Source organism: Chinchilla lanigera, unplaced genomic scaffold (assembly GCF_000276665.1).
Source record: "Chinchilla lanigera isolate Chin_1 unplaced genomic scaffold, ChiLan1.0 scaffold00109, whole genome shotgun sequence".
NCBI classification, from domain to species: Eukaryota; Metazoa; Chordata; class Mammalia; order Rodentia; family Chinchillidae; genus Chinchilla; species Chinchilla lanigera.
Genome location: NW_004955510.1, coordinates 6,360,535 through 6,375,326, shown reverse-complemented (window position 1 = coordinate 6,375,326; position 14,792 = coordinate 6,360,535). Strand labels below are relative to the sequence as shown.

Genomic DNA, 14,792 nt, shown 5'->3' with positions numbered 1-14,792 from the left:
CTTGGAATGGCTCAGGGCCACCTCTGAAACTGACTGCACTTCTGGAGGGACTTCGTTCCCTCCTAATGTGATTTGTAGCTGTGGTCCATGGAATTAGGGACCCCACACCCTGCACCCAATGCTCTTCTGCTTTGAGGGTTCCTCTGCACTTCTCCATGTTTTGAGTCCAAGTTCACCAACTTCCCAGCTTAAGTCTCCACTCTGAGGTGTTCACTGCCGTACTGTAGTCCCCTAACCTGAGCTGCTTGAAGCACTCAGGGGCAGAGGCCCAGGGCACTTGGAGGAGGCACCCTCAAAACATATTCTTCCACACTGTCTTTCTCTCTCCCTCCTACTTCACACACATGCACAGGGAGTCCTCAATCACCCTGCAGGACCCCCCCACCAGCCCAGCTCCAAACTGACCCAGCAGTAAGACCCAGCAGAGCACCCATGGGCCTGGCCCTAAGGGACAGCGCTGTGCACTGTTCAGCTCTCCTCAGGCCCAGGACAGACTCACTGGCAGGGGCACACCCACCATGTCCTCCCACTGAGCACCTGCTGCTCAGTAAACTCTGAGGTCCTGCGCTGACCTGGCTCAGGGAACCAGCCCAGTGCAGCTTCACGCAGGACTGGGCACTGCCCATCCTCCTCTTAGGGCTGCTGTGCAGAGGGCTGAGTATGGGGCCCTGGCACAGGAGCCCAGAACACAGTGAGGGTTTATTAGGGGCCCAGCCTGAGCAGGGAAGCCTGCCAGGGATTGGGAGGTGACCAGCACGAGTCCCAGGGCTGAGCCAATGGGGACAGAAAGAAAGAGGGCAACAGGCCCAGGTCCAAGCCCTGCTCTGTATGTCCCAGGCTTTGTGAACAAGTCCTGCAAACTCTGGGGGCTTCTGCCCCTCATGGAAAGTGGGAAAAGACAGCAGCTACTGTACAGCTGCTGGGTGATTAAACAGGGCCGGAAAGACAGTCCTTAGCAAGCAAGTATCAGCAAGAGCAGTGCTCACCAAGAAGGTCTCAGTGTCCCACTCACCTGGTCACAGGATGGAGACCTCATCAGTGGCACCTGGTGGCAGCTGGGGTGACTGAAGTTGCACAAGACAAAGGTGCCCTGAAAAGCAAAGGGGGCCATGAGGAACAGTACAGTAGGGACGCACACTCCTGCAGGTCAGGATGGAAGCTCCAACCCCAGCCCCAGCCCCTCACCTCCGGGCCTGTCTTCACACACACACCACAGTACGCACAGCAGCACACGATTATGGTGGGGTACACGGTAACAGGCGGTGGCGTGGGTGCTGGGGGAGGCACTGGAGGAGGAGGAGGAGAAGAATGTGGAGGAGGAGGAGAAGTAGGAGGAGGAGGAGCAGGACGACGAAGACGACGAGCAGGTTTCTTGGCTCTTCGCTTCTACAAGAGAAGTGCACTTGTCCATATCCCTGTACCCTGCCCTGACACCTGCATGTGGGGTCAGCTAAAGTTTTAGGGTGACAGAAAGCATGACAAGCAGCACCTACAATGAGGGGCAGGCCCTGCATGGCAAAACAGCCAAACTGCCCTGGATTCCAAGCCCAGTCCTGCCCCAACCACCCCAACCCCACCTCGGGGCCTTGGTCTCCTGAGACCACCCTGGCTGGAGGCTGTGCAGGGATCTGGGCTCTGGCAGCTGACTGTCTCCTACCCCTGGCAGATGCTACCTCCACAGGCCATGGTACTGCTAACACAGGTCCCAGGCAGCACCCTGTTTCCCAGGATCCCCAGCCAAGTCCCCTGGCCCAGCCACTCAGCACTTCCAGTCCCACTCAGCTGCCCCCAAGGCTGCGCCCCCTCCCTGTGCTCCCCTGGGGGCACCCTCACAGCTCAGCCCCCGGACCCCTTCCACCTTCAGCCCTGTGGTTCCCAGCACAGTCCTGCCCTTCAGGAAACAGGGATGAAGATGAATCCAAAGGAGCCCAGCAGACAGCCAGGGGGGACATGGGGCCAGCACACCTCTCCCAATGCCCTGAGCACTCACATCCCAGGGGCACCTTTGTGGTGACATAGCCAGTCAGGTTAGTAGGGACAGCAAGTGCTGAAACAGGGCCCAAGGTGCTCTGTTTGTGACAAAGGCTATGGCCAACAGGACATGGAGGCTAGGGCTTCTTTCTGGGGACATCACTGAGTCTCCTGTCCCTCCCTCCTGACCCTCTGTGTTTTCTTCTTCAGCCAGCTGTGGGGGAGCTCAGGTGCAGACTTTCTGGTGCCTCACATGATAATCAGTGTCCCCCAGGGGCCTGTCACAACACCAGGATATAAGTAGGACTCACTTTTTTTGGCTTGGGTGCAGGTGGTGGCTCTTTCTCAGGCTGGAACATAAAGAGACACACACTCTTACAAGGGAGCCAGCCCTGCTCCAGGGTGTTAGGACGGCCTCTTCAATGGAATCCCAGACCCACTGGGGTCTTGGTTTCTCAGGGCACTCGCTGAGCTCTGCTGGGCTGGGGCAGATGGGAAATGGCCCACAGGTTGAAGCACGGGGCTGTCCCATATCCTGGTCCCTGGTGCAGAGGAACTTACCGTCCTGCAGCATAACCACCAGATCCACCAGAGCACCATGGGGATGAGCAGCAGACCAAGCACCCCTGTGAGGAGCAGAAGGGCTTGGCTTGGCTTTGTTTCTGGCAGCTCCGAGCGCAGGGTTGGAGTTGTCTGGAGGGCCGTGATGGCTGGGGGTCGTGGAGTGACTGGGGCTGAAGCTGTGAGCAGGGGTCGAGCTGAGCTTGTGGGACGAGGGCGTGTTGGAGTGGTTTTGGTGGTTGTCGTTGTCGTGGCGGTTTTGACAGTTGTCGTGGTGGTTGTGGAGGGTGTTGTCGTCCTTGTGGGTGGCTGAGGTGTGGGTTGAATCTGCGGGAGGAAGAGATAGCCTGACTGTGGCCAGCACCTAGCATGAATTAAAGGTGACAGGATAGGACCTGGAGCACTCTGCTCATGGGCACTCATGTGCTCATCTGTGTCGACACAGCTTGGACAGATTGTAGGGAGCTCAGTGTAGTGAGGGGACGGGGCTGTTGCCCTGGGCTGCAGGCTGTACCTCTGCCCTGCTCAGGGCTCTGCACTCAGCCAGGACAAGAAAGCCAAGCAGCCCCATCTCACCCTGAACCTCACTGCTTGCCTCAGATCCAGTATAGCATGTCCTGAGGACACAGAAAGCTACAGGTGCCACATAGGGGAGCTTGGGCTGCTGGGGCCCCAGGGTCAACAGGAGACCTGGGCTCCCCCAGGCCTCCCTGTCCACCTCTTGGCACTGCATCCTGGGCTCATTCTGCCCTCTCTGAGCCTCAGTGGGCCTCTATGCAGAGAGGAGAGAGCCTCTTTCAGCCCGGGTACTTGTGGGCTCAGAAGGTTTGGGTGTCCCCTCATGCCTGTGCATGAAGGGGTGAGTGGTTGTTACAGTGAGGACATAGGTGTTGCCTGCCCTGGCCTTTCCCAAGTCACATGCTCGCTCAGAGGAGGCTGCCAGGGTAATTGGTACTTTTGTGTGTCATGGATCATGTCCACTGCAATAAGTTTTCACCACTTGCATGGCTGCTCCATGGTCTACATGGGACCCTCTGACTTGGCCTCTCCAGTTGCCTGTGTGCCCACAGCAGGGCTCTCCCCAGCCTGAGTACACAGCCCCCAGTACTCACACAGTTTGTAGTGGTCTTCACACTGATTCTGCGGGACAGGAAGTCCCGCCCATTGTTCAGGCTGACTTCCACTGAGATGTTCCTAATATACAAGAGACAGACAAGGGACCCAGTGAACAGAGACCAGGACCTTGGTGTTGGCCAGGGCACAGTCCACAGTTCTGCTCATGATCATGACTCTGAAAGTCGCTGCATTCAGGGTGATCAGAGGGACATGACATGGATCACGAGAGCTGGTTCCCCATGTCACTGCAAGGTCAGCCTTAGCAAGCTGTGGGGCTCAGGCCGTGAGTACTCTCATTGGTCATGGCGCCATCCTGGCCATGACTGAGTGAGAGGGAGGTCTGCATGCCGTCACAGTCCTCACTTCTACTGCTTGCTGTATGGTCTTAGCCAGGATAGGAGACCCAGAGGAAAGGCTCCCAGCCTAGCCTCTCCTGCATCTACCCTCCACATTGCCCAGGCCTTTGTGAATCCCTGGACACCTTGAGAGTCACCCAAAAGGACAGGTGGGAAAGGTGCCTCAACCTGGAGCAGGCAAACCTGTGTTTCCTAGCACAGGGCACCCACAGTCAAGACATGAGAGGGTGGCAAAGGGAGGCCACGCTGTCACCACCCACTAGGGCCCAGAACCATGGGTACTTACTGTCCATGTTTCAGTTGCTGTGGTTGAGGACAAATTATAGTGGTCATGTTCATACTGATTGGACGTTCATCTGAAAGAAAAAATCATGGGAAAATGTCTGTACACTTGTCCATCTGCTTTGTGACCTGTTGCCATCCCAGGAACAAGACTGTCACCCTGCCACTCTGGTAATTATTGAGAGTATATGATATGTGCATCAACTTGAATTGAAGTCCTTATTAATTGTGTATGCTTCTCAAGCATCGCCATGAATGCTAAATTCTCTCTGAGCTTCTGACATCTGATATTAGACCAACCAGAGGAGAAGCTGCCAAGGAATGGTCTGAGGAAAGAGGGATATGGGAGGAGCATTGGCCAACTCCTGAGGCCAAACTACTAAGGATTGAAGAGTGAGCCAGGAGAGGGAGTGGAATGGGCCCAGGAAGGGCTTTGGATTTTATCCAAGTGATAGATCTTTCTTGGGCTTCACAGATTAGATTTTTTTTCACAGATTAGATTTTGAACATGGTGTAGACAAAGGTTTAGCAGGACTGGCTGGGGAACTGTGTGTGGGGTGAGGCTGAGGGAAATCATTTGGATTGTTGACCATATGTGCCATTTGTCAATCAGGGGAAGCCTGTAGAGAGAATAAGAAATTTTGTGTCTCATTTATATTATTCATTTATTTCTTTGTTTATTTATTTATTTATTTGGTGCTGCTACTGAATCATTTACTTTTAAATGTGTCTCCATGAGTGCATGTTAATTCTACAAAATGTTGGGTTTCAATGTGGTGTTTCATATATGCATATAACATATTTTTATAATATCTATCCCTGTTGGGCTCTTAGCCAAGGAATGAATGGTTAAAATGCGAGACGACGCACACAAATAATTAAATTGTGTGTCAAAAAAGCACACATGTTCTTGAGAATAGAATGGTTAAACAAGAAATTTAGATTACTGAAACTTGTTGTGCCTGGCCGTTGTCCTTCCCCTTTCCCCAAGAAAGACTGCCTACCCTTAAGATACATCCTGACCCACATTTTGCTTTTCTCCTGCTTTTTTTCTTACACTGAGATTCTAAATAAAAACCAGGAAGTTCTTGGCTTTAAGGCTTTTTTTCTCCTGGGAGTCTTCCAAAAGCTGGGCACTCTGAGATGAAAATAGCCCCTTTGGGCTTCTCTGTAACTGAACTAAGTCTCATCCCCAGGAAATCATTCATCCTGTAGCCACCAGGTCATACAATGAGACACATCCCTTCCATTACCTGTCTTTGTAAACCTCTTCCCTCCCTCTTATACCCTTTCTTTTTTTCTTCTTTTTTCCTTTCTTTCCTCTTTCTTTTTCTTTTTGCTAGTAACAGTCTGCCTTCTTCTTTCATGTCATCTTTTTAAGATGATAGATATTAGAAAAAACATATGATGCTTAGCTGACTCTGGCTTAATGATTTCCATTTCCATCAATTTTCCTATAAATGATGTAATTTTGTTCTTCTTTTTGGCTAAATAATATTCTATTCTGTACATGTATCTCAATTGTTTTATCCATTTACACACAGATGGGTGCCTAGGATGGTTCCATGTGTTGGTTATTGTGAATTGTGCCACATAACATGAATATGTAGGCGACTTTGATTCCTTCAGGTATACCTGTATTAGGGTTCTGTAGGACAGAATCAATAGTAAATAGATGCATAATTATGCAAGGGGATTTACTAGGTAGGCTTACAGAATCAGAGGTGGAAGAGTTCACAATACTGGTTGTGAGATCAGAGCTAGAAGAATCAACCATAGTCGTCTGGGTACTGGACACCAGAGGATGAAACCACAGAATGAGAGACGAAGGATGCAGCACAGTCCAAGGATAAAGACCTGGGAGTTTACTGTGGAGTCACTGGTGCAAGTCTGTGTTGGAAGCTGAAGAAACTGGACACCGATGTCCAAGATGATGGTGAAGACTGGAGCTTTTCCAAGAATGTGAACACTTCTTTTTTTCTCTCTTTATTCCATCTAGGCTACAAGCCCTTTGGTTGGTGCCATCCACATCTGGGTGGGTCTTCTTCTCTTAGTTGGCTGGCATACATGTCAATCATCCACAGACACATCCACAACTGTGTTTTACTAATCTGCTAGTTGTTTCTCAATACAATCAAGTTGACACCTTATGATTAATGGTCACAATCCACTCCTTGTCAACTTCAAAACCAGATGCATCTCCTTAAACAGCACTTAATCTCTAAATACAATAGCAAGCTCATAATTATACCTAACATGATACTGTTCTGCATACAAGTGGAAATGTACTCATTTCCTTCCCAGAATAGGAAGCATAATTTTTTGTGGGGGTTATGCTTACTCTTATCCTGATGTTCTGTAACTTAAATATTATAACGTATATTTATAATTCATAAGTATCAATATTAATCAATATTATGTTACAAAGAAAAAAGACAAAGATCTGCTTAAAATATGTGTATACAGCACAAATTAACAAAATAGGAAAAAAATACTCATGACAATTACAATCTTCATTTCTATAACTGGTCACACGTTCATAGCTGTATTTGTAACCACCTTCTTCTACTACCTATTCTGAACCCTCTTGGCCTTAAATAAACACCTTCATGTCATGAATCTTTACCTAGTGGGGTGGCCCATAGCTTCATTCCTGAACATTACAGGTGATTTGTTATCCTGTCCAGATTGAGTGTTTATAGTTTCCCATTGACCTTCATAACAGGGCGTGGTAATTCTAGGAAACACCATAAGGAGCATTCCAAACGTATTCTTTCTTACCTCCATTGTGCAGTAATTGTCTAATTTCCTTCTGGTAGTCTGGATCAATCACCCCCACCAAGACCATGATTCCCTTTTTAGTTTGTTGACTCAGAGGCATGAGACCAAAATGACCAGGGAGAAGTCTTAACTTCCAGTTCAATCGAGTAATTATTTTGCCGCCTGGTACAAGCCTTCTCCACTCTGGAACTATGACTTCTGGGCCAGCAGGGCATAATGTCATAGGAACAGGAAGCAAAAATGTTACAAAAATGATGAGTGGTAACATTCTCCTTGAGTTCTGGACTCATGAATCCTGGGAAACCCATACTATATAATGGATGCTGATTCAAAGCCTATACAACTTTCTGAAGAACCTTGCCTCAACCCTACAAAATAGTGTCATCTAGCTGGTGCTGTAACTATAAAAGGCCATTCCAGTGCTCTGTCAATCCAGCTGCCTCTGGATGGTGAGGAACATGGTAAGACCAGTGAATTCCATGAGGATGATCTCACTGCCTCATTTCTTTGGCCATGAAATGTATTCCTTGTTCAGAAGCAAGGCTGTGTGGAATACTATCGCAGTGGGTGAAGCATTCTATAAATCTAAAGATGGTAGTTTTGGTAGAAGCATTACATGCAGGGAAGCAAATCCATACCTGGATAAGTCTCTATGCCAGTAAGGACAAAGCACTACCCTTTCCATGATGGAAGCAGTCCAGTTAAATCAACCTGTCAGTAGATGGCAGGATGATCACCCTCCCAGGAATGATGCTATATCTGGGACTTATTGTTGGTCTCTGCTACAGGCAGACTGGGCATTCAGTAATGGTTGTAGCCAGATCAGCCTTGGTGAGTGGGAGTTCATATTGCTGAGTCCATGCATAATCCCCATCCCTGCCACCATGATCATATTTTTACAAGCCATTAGAGCCACAGTATGAGTAAAGAGATTGATTACTATCCCTAGAATGGAGGCCACCCTATCCACTTAATTATTAAAGTCCTCTCCTGCTGAGGTCATCTTTGGTGAGCATTTACATGGGACACAAATATTTTCACATTCTTCACCCATGTGGAGAAATCTACCAACATACATCTTCCCCAAATGTCCTTATCACCAGTTTTCCAATCATGTTCCTTACAACTCCCTGACCATCCAGCCAGATCATTGGCAACAGCCCATGAATTGGTGTATAGTTCCACGTCTGGCCATTTTTCCTTCCAAGCAAAATATACAATCAGGTGCATTGCCCAAAGTTCTGCCCACCAGTGAAAGTTTCCCTTTGCCACTGTCTTTCGGGGATGTCCTAGAAAGGGGCTGAGTGCTACAGCTGTCCACTTTCAGGTAGTACCTCCATAATGTGCAAAACCATCTGTAAACCAGCCTAGTCTTCTCTTCCTCCATCAACTGATCTTAAGCTATATCCCATGAGGCCATAGATGCACTCTGGGGAACAGAAGGCAGTGTAGCAAGAGTAGGAACCCTGGGCATTTGGGCCACTTCTTATGTAACTTGGGCCTGCTGGGGCCTGATCACATATGCACTACCTCCATTTGATGATTAACTGTTGCTGTGCATGTTCAATTTCTTACTGGGTGAGTCAGATAGCACCTAGTTTATGATGAGCAGCTTGGGTTACATGGTATCCTGGTGTCCCATGGTTTAATGTTTCCACTAAGGCCCAGAACAGGCCAGGTGCTGTTTCTCAAAGAGGCATTAGTTTAGTTAGTTTTCTGTAGATGATGATTTGGAGCATTGCTCAAAAGCCCTAAAGAGCTCTGCTGCAATTCACCTATCAGGGCCTGATAGAGACTCCAAAGAGCGACCTACCTGCCACTGATACTTCAAGTACCACTGGATCTGCTGGATCATTTGGCCCAGGTGGCTCTGCAACCTGAAAAACAGCCTCTACTGTTCCTGAGCCTTCTCTTGTTCTGGGCCCCACTCAAAACTTACAGCTTTCTGAGTCACTTGATAAATGGTTTATGAGGCACTGTGCCTCTTTCTTGATTGTAGGAGGGGACAGATGCAATAATTTATCCTTCACTTTGGAAAGGGTATCTTTGCATGCCTCGTACCACTGGCCTCCTAGAAATCTCACCAAGGAAGAAGCCTCTTACATTTTACTTGGATTTGTTTTCTGTCTTCTGACATGCAAATGCTTTACAACAAGTCCAGAGTGGTTATTCCTTCTCGTTCAGTATGTTCAATCAGTTTATGACCAGTGCAGTGGGCCAGTGTGAAACCTTGTGAAAGAGAAAGATGATCATGATCTCTGAAAACTAACCTGTGACACAGGGCTGGAGAGTTGTACCCCTGATGTGTACTGCTGGCCTTATCAACTGAAAGAAAATTGCTTCTGGGGGTCCTTATGGATATTATGGAGAAAAGGCATTTGCTAAATCAATAGCTGCATATCAGGAGATATTTAATCTGATTGAGTGAAGAAACCACCTCTGATATAGCAGCAGCAATGGAAATCACCATTTGATTAAGCATACATTAGTCTACCATCATTCTACAAGATCCATTTGCTTCACAGGGGCTGGGGATTTAGCTCAGTGGCACAGCACCTGCTGGGCAAGCACGAGGTCGTGAGTTCAATTCCCAGTACCAGAAAAAAAAATCTGCTTCTGCACAGCCTGAATAGGAGAGTTAAATGGGGTTGTGCTGGGGACCACTACCCTTGAACCTTTCAAGTCTTCAATGACAGTAATCTCTGCAATCCCTCCAGGTATGCAATGTGCTTGTGATTTACTAATTTCCCAGATAGGGGCAACTTCAGTGGCTTCCATTTAGCCTTTCCCTCCATAATGACCCTCACACCACAGGTTCAGAACCAATTTGAGGATTCTGTCAAACACTGAGTATATCTGTCCCAATTATGCATTCCACAACAGGATGGATGTGGGGACCTACTGGACCCACTATGAATCAGATCTTGACCAAAACTCCATTAGTTAGCTGGCCTCACAATGATATTTTGGACCTCCTGAAGTCAGTGTTACTTTAGAACGATTGTCTAGTAATCCCCAAAATGTCTGATCATTTCCTTCCCCAATTTATAGTTACCCAGGTAAAAGGCTATAGATCATTTTGGGGAAGGATGGGGGGAAAGTTGACAGTATAACTGTTGGCAGTGCACCAGGCTCCTTCCTCAAGGGGACATGGCCTTCCCTTCACTCAAGGGGTTAGGGTGTATAAACAGCTGTGAACTCCTTGAGGCCTGTGACTGTCTATTGCTGTGATTTAAGGTGGATTTTCATTCATTTGCCCTTAAATTTTCTGCTTAGATAAATTCAATAAAAGTTTAGTAGGTGTCCTAGCTATTTCAATCCTGGGAACACCATGATGAGTTAGCCAACACCATAGGTCCACATGTGTCAGACCATTTTGACAATTGCTTTGCTTCTGCTGTCCATTATGGGAAGTATGCCCCCCTTCCTTTGGCTGCTGAGTGTTTCACTTAGCCCCTGCCACTCTGGGATCCAATTATACCCCTTGACTTTAAGTTTCCCAGTTGAATGTCTGATTCCCCACTGTAAGGTCTGCCACACAGAGAAGAGCCACACAGAGCTCTTCAAGGATGCTTGTGCTCCTCCCAAAGACCTGCTTCTGAAAACTATTAATGAAGGGTACATTTAGTGCACCTTTCCAATGTGAAGTGCTTGAGCATTCCCATTTCCCTGAGGCCTTGAATACCCTCTTCAGCAATAAACCAAGGACTATCAGGCATCTCCAGCTCATTCACACTGGGCCATCTTTTGATGCACATTTCAGCCAACCAACCAGACTATTAGCACCTTTCTGAACTTCACAAGCTGTGACATTGAATCTAGAATCTCTATTACATGGGCATAGATCAAGAATTTCAGCCTGATCCAAGTTTGTGTTTCTTTCACCATCACTCCACACTCTTATAAATCCATCCCTGTGCCTGTTCCTCAGACCTCTGCTTGCAATAATTGGAAAATTCAAGAAGTTTTTTGGGACTGTATTGTACTTCCACATGGCTCACGTTGTGTACCTCACTTGGAAGAGCTTTCTGTGATTTGAGGCTGGTTATGAGTCTGCAGGCAAAAGTGCTGAGTGGGTCCTGAGGAGCATTACTGCACCAGGGAAGGTCATCCTATTTCCACAGACCAACACAGGATTCCTTCATTAAGGAATCTCCATACCGATTTCAGTGGTAGCTATATTAGTCTACAGTCTCACCAGTGGAGAGGAGTCCCTTTTCCCGACATCCTCATCAGTATTTATTGTTTTTTTCTATTCTTATGACAGCCATTCTGACAACAGCTATTCTGACTGGGGTAGGATAGCATCTCAGTGTAATTTTGATTTATATTTCCCTTATGGCTAAACATGAACATTTTTTTCACATACTTATTAAATACTTATAGTTTTTCTTTTGGGAAGCATCTATTCAATTCATTTGTTCATTTGTTGATTGGGGTGTGTGTGTGTGTGTGTGTGTGTGTGGTGTCATGTTAGATTGTTTGAGTTTTTATATATTCTAGCTATTAATCCTCTATCTCAAAATTAGCAGGCCAAGAGTCTTTCCATACTCTGGGCTGTCTCATCACACTTATTGCATCCTTTGCTGTCCAGAAGCTTTATACTTTTATGTAATCCCATTTGTTGAATCTTGCTATTGTTTCCTGTGCTGTTGGAGCCCCATTTGTACAGTTTTTGCCAGTCTTTCCCCCAGATTTTCTTCTAGCAGTTTCAAAGCTTTGGGTGCTTGGATCCAAGTCTTGAGTCCATTTTTATTTTTGTACCAGGTGAAACATGGGGATCAAGCTTTAATCTTCTCTAAGTGGATACCAAATTTCCTCAGCCCCATTTGTTAAAGAGCCCGTCTTTTTTCTCCACAGTATGTTTTGAGGCATTTTGTTGATAATCAGATGTCTGTAGTCACATGGGTTTATGTGTTCTCTATTCTATTTCACTCATCTACATGTCTATTTTTGTGCCAGTATCATACTAGTTCTTACTAAGGCTTTGTAGTATATTTTCAAATGTGATATTATGATACTTTAAGGAATGCTGTTTTGTTCAAGACTGGTTTTGGCTATTTTGGGTCCATATAAATTTCAAGATTCTTTCCATATTGTAAAAAAAAATGGTGTTAGGGTTTTGATGGAGACTACATTGAATCTACAGATCACTTTTGATAATACATCCACTTTGACATATGAACTCTGGTGACACCTGAATGTAAATCCTTCTTGTAGTGTCTTCTTTAATCTCTTCACTGTTCCATAATTTTCACTGTAAAAATATTTTATTTCCTTGGTTAGGTGGATGACTCGGTATTTCTTTTTTGAAGCTACTGTGAATGGAATTGCTTTCCTGATTTCTCAATTAATTCATTATTGCCATATAGAAAAGTTGTTGATTTTTTAATGTGGATTTTTTAGCATGCTACTTTGCTGAATTTGTTTTCAAATTGAAAAGTCTTTTGCTGGAGTCTTAGGGCCTCGAAGTATAGGATCATATTATCTAAGAAGAGGGATAATTTGATTTCATCCTTTTATATTTGTATCTTTTTTATTTGTTTCACTTGCTCAATTGTTCTGGCTAAAATTTCAAGTACTATGCAGTAAATACACTTTCCATGGATGGTTCCCTGTACCCCCAACCAGGCTCATCACATGGGGCTGCTGCCCAATCCCATCAGCACCATTGTGGTCCTGGTTCTCATCCTCAGAGACAGGCACTGAGGAGGGGGTGAGCCAGATGCTGCTGTGTGGACAGCCCAGCCTCACACTCAGCCCTGCTGAGAGAAGAAGCCCACTCCACCAAGCTCCTGGAGAATTAGGGGTTTAACACTTCCCTAATTTGCAGACCAAGGGAAAGGTGGCCACCAGCCAGGCCTGTCCTCTCCTTGTCGATAATTTTTGATTATGGACAAATCAAAACCTCAAACCCTGCAGAATCCACAGGAACAGAGTTTGGCTGAGTGAGGGCAAGGGTGGAGTGGTGTGAAAAATATTGTCACCAGAGAGTGAAGGGGCTCCTTACCAATGACATTCTTGACACCAAGCTTGAATCTGCAAATGATCTGGTCCAACCTCTGTGCATTATGGAAGCCATAGCCTTTCAAGACCACTTGCTTGGCTCCTGCAGAGACAACATTCAAAGGTGTGAGGGGGGGCTGGGGATTTAGCTCAGCGGCAAAAGCGCCTGCCTGGCAAGCGCAAGGTCATGAGTTCGGTTCCCGGTACCGGAGAAAAACCAAAAAAAAAAAAAAAAAAAAAAAAACAAAGGTGTGAGGGAGGGAGCTGGGCGCTGCCTTCACTCTGAGCCAGTGTCTACATATTTGCCCCCAGGGCAACTCCCAGGAGCCCTGTGAGGCAGCAGCTGTGTCTGAACAAAATCTGTGGGTCCCCCAGGACAAACTCACTTCTGACATCATCAAAGTTCCTGGAGGGTGTAGCTGAGCCAGTCTTGCACACATGAGAGCCTGCCTCCCACCATCCCTGACCAACAAGTTCATTGAATGCACCCCGCTTCCAGAGACCAGCTCAGCCACAGCCTTCCCACCCAGAATTCCCATGATTCCCACTGTGTCCTTGGAACAGGGCCCCTGACCTTACACAGGATTCCTCCAGGTCTTATGGCCCCAAGTCTCAGCTTCTTGGCCTGAGAGCAGCCTCCTGGCTCAGGCCTGGAGGATTCGCCCCAGGTCAGCTGGCCCAGGATCTTGATCTACAGAAGCCTCTCCCTCAGCCCTTGTGATGCTGACCTGAGGACCTGGCCTATTCTGTGTCGCCTGAGGCCAAGGCTCCTGCCTCGGCTTCCCCCCAAGTCCCTGTCACTCTGTGTGAGGCAGATCCGCACAGGATGCTCAGCAGTGTAGCAGGTCAGCAGTGGAGCTGGTGTCTGGAGGCACCTGTCACCTCAGCTCTGAGGCGAGGAGGAAGCAGTCACAGCTGCCATCCTCACCTGGGATTTGCCTGGCTGCCTGTGTGTCGGGACACATCATGGACGTGCAGAGGTCGGGAGGGCTGCGCAGCTGAGCTGCTTCACACCAGAAACAGGAAAAAGCCCAGAGCAGGGTCCACAACCTACCTCCACCCCAGTCTTCCGTGTGGCCCACAGATTAGTGTCCTCAGTGTACCGCGGCAGGGACCTGGGCTGGACTGAGGGTATCCTTGTAACTTCCAGCCCTTGGAGACAGGTATTGCCATTTCCCCACTCAAGTGAGGTGTGTGCTGGGTGTCATAGTGCACACTTTTGCCAGTCATGGAGGTTCACGCTTTGCCTGACCTCATGCTGGATGATGAAATGTGTGCCATTACTTTCCTTCTCCAGTGCCATGACTGCCTTGCTTTCCCCTCCATCTTGGGGATGGACAAATTCCATAGGTATTTTAAATCCCCAATCAGCTTTCCACTCTGGAGTGAGCCCTGAGTTGCCCTTGACATTCATGTTCAGCTCCCTTATCTGAACAAAACAATATGAAATGCTCCAATTTGAGCACTGACACCTAATTATACCTCCTCAAACCATACTGAATCTCCATATAAACACAAAGACAAGATCATAAATCTGCCTAACATGATATAATTATCCTGTATAGAACCAAAAATACTTGTTCTCCAAAGTTTCAACAGTGCTAGCACTGCTCAAAAGCCTCAGTAAAAAGTCTATACATCACACATCACACACACCACACACCCCCAGACAACACACAACACACAGTACTTGCGCACACAACTCCCTGCACCCCACAG

At 47.3% G+C, this 14,792-nt stretch overlaps 1 protein-coding gene across 5 annotated transcripts in view; it reads right to left on the bottom strand.

The window, feature by feature from the left end:
* The window catches only part of LOC102018009 (anthrax toxin receptor-like), a 31,778-nt gene that overhangs the window by 713 nt on the left and 16,273 nt on the right, over positions 1-14,792 (bottom strand). For 3 of the 5 annotated variants that reach the window (XM_005407926.2, XM_005407927.2, XM_005407924.2), the window contains 7 exons: positions 13,078-13,176; positions 4,291-4,360; positions 3,645-3,726; positions 2,533-2,859; positions 2,283-2,321; positions 1,186-1,386; positions 1,013-1,090 (listed from right to left, as the gene is read on the bottom strand). In XM_005407926.2, coding sequence (XP_005407983.1) covers positions 1,013-1,090; positions 1,186-1,386; positions 2,283-2,321; positions 2,533-2,859; positions 3,645-3,726; positions 4,291-4,360; positions 13,078-13,176 — 896 coding nt within the window. The remainder of the gene's footprint in view (positions 1-1,012; positions 1,091-1,185; positions 1,387-2,282; positions 2,322-2,532; positions 2,860-3,644; positions 3,727-4,290; positions 4,361-13,077; positions 13,177-14,792) is intronic. The other 2 variants (XM_013506336.1, XM_005407925.2) reach the window with 2 other exon arrangements.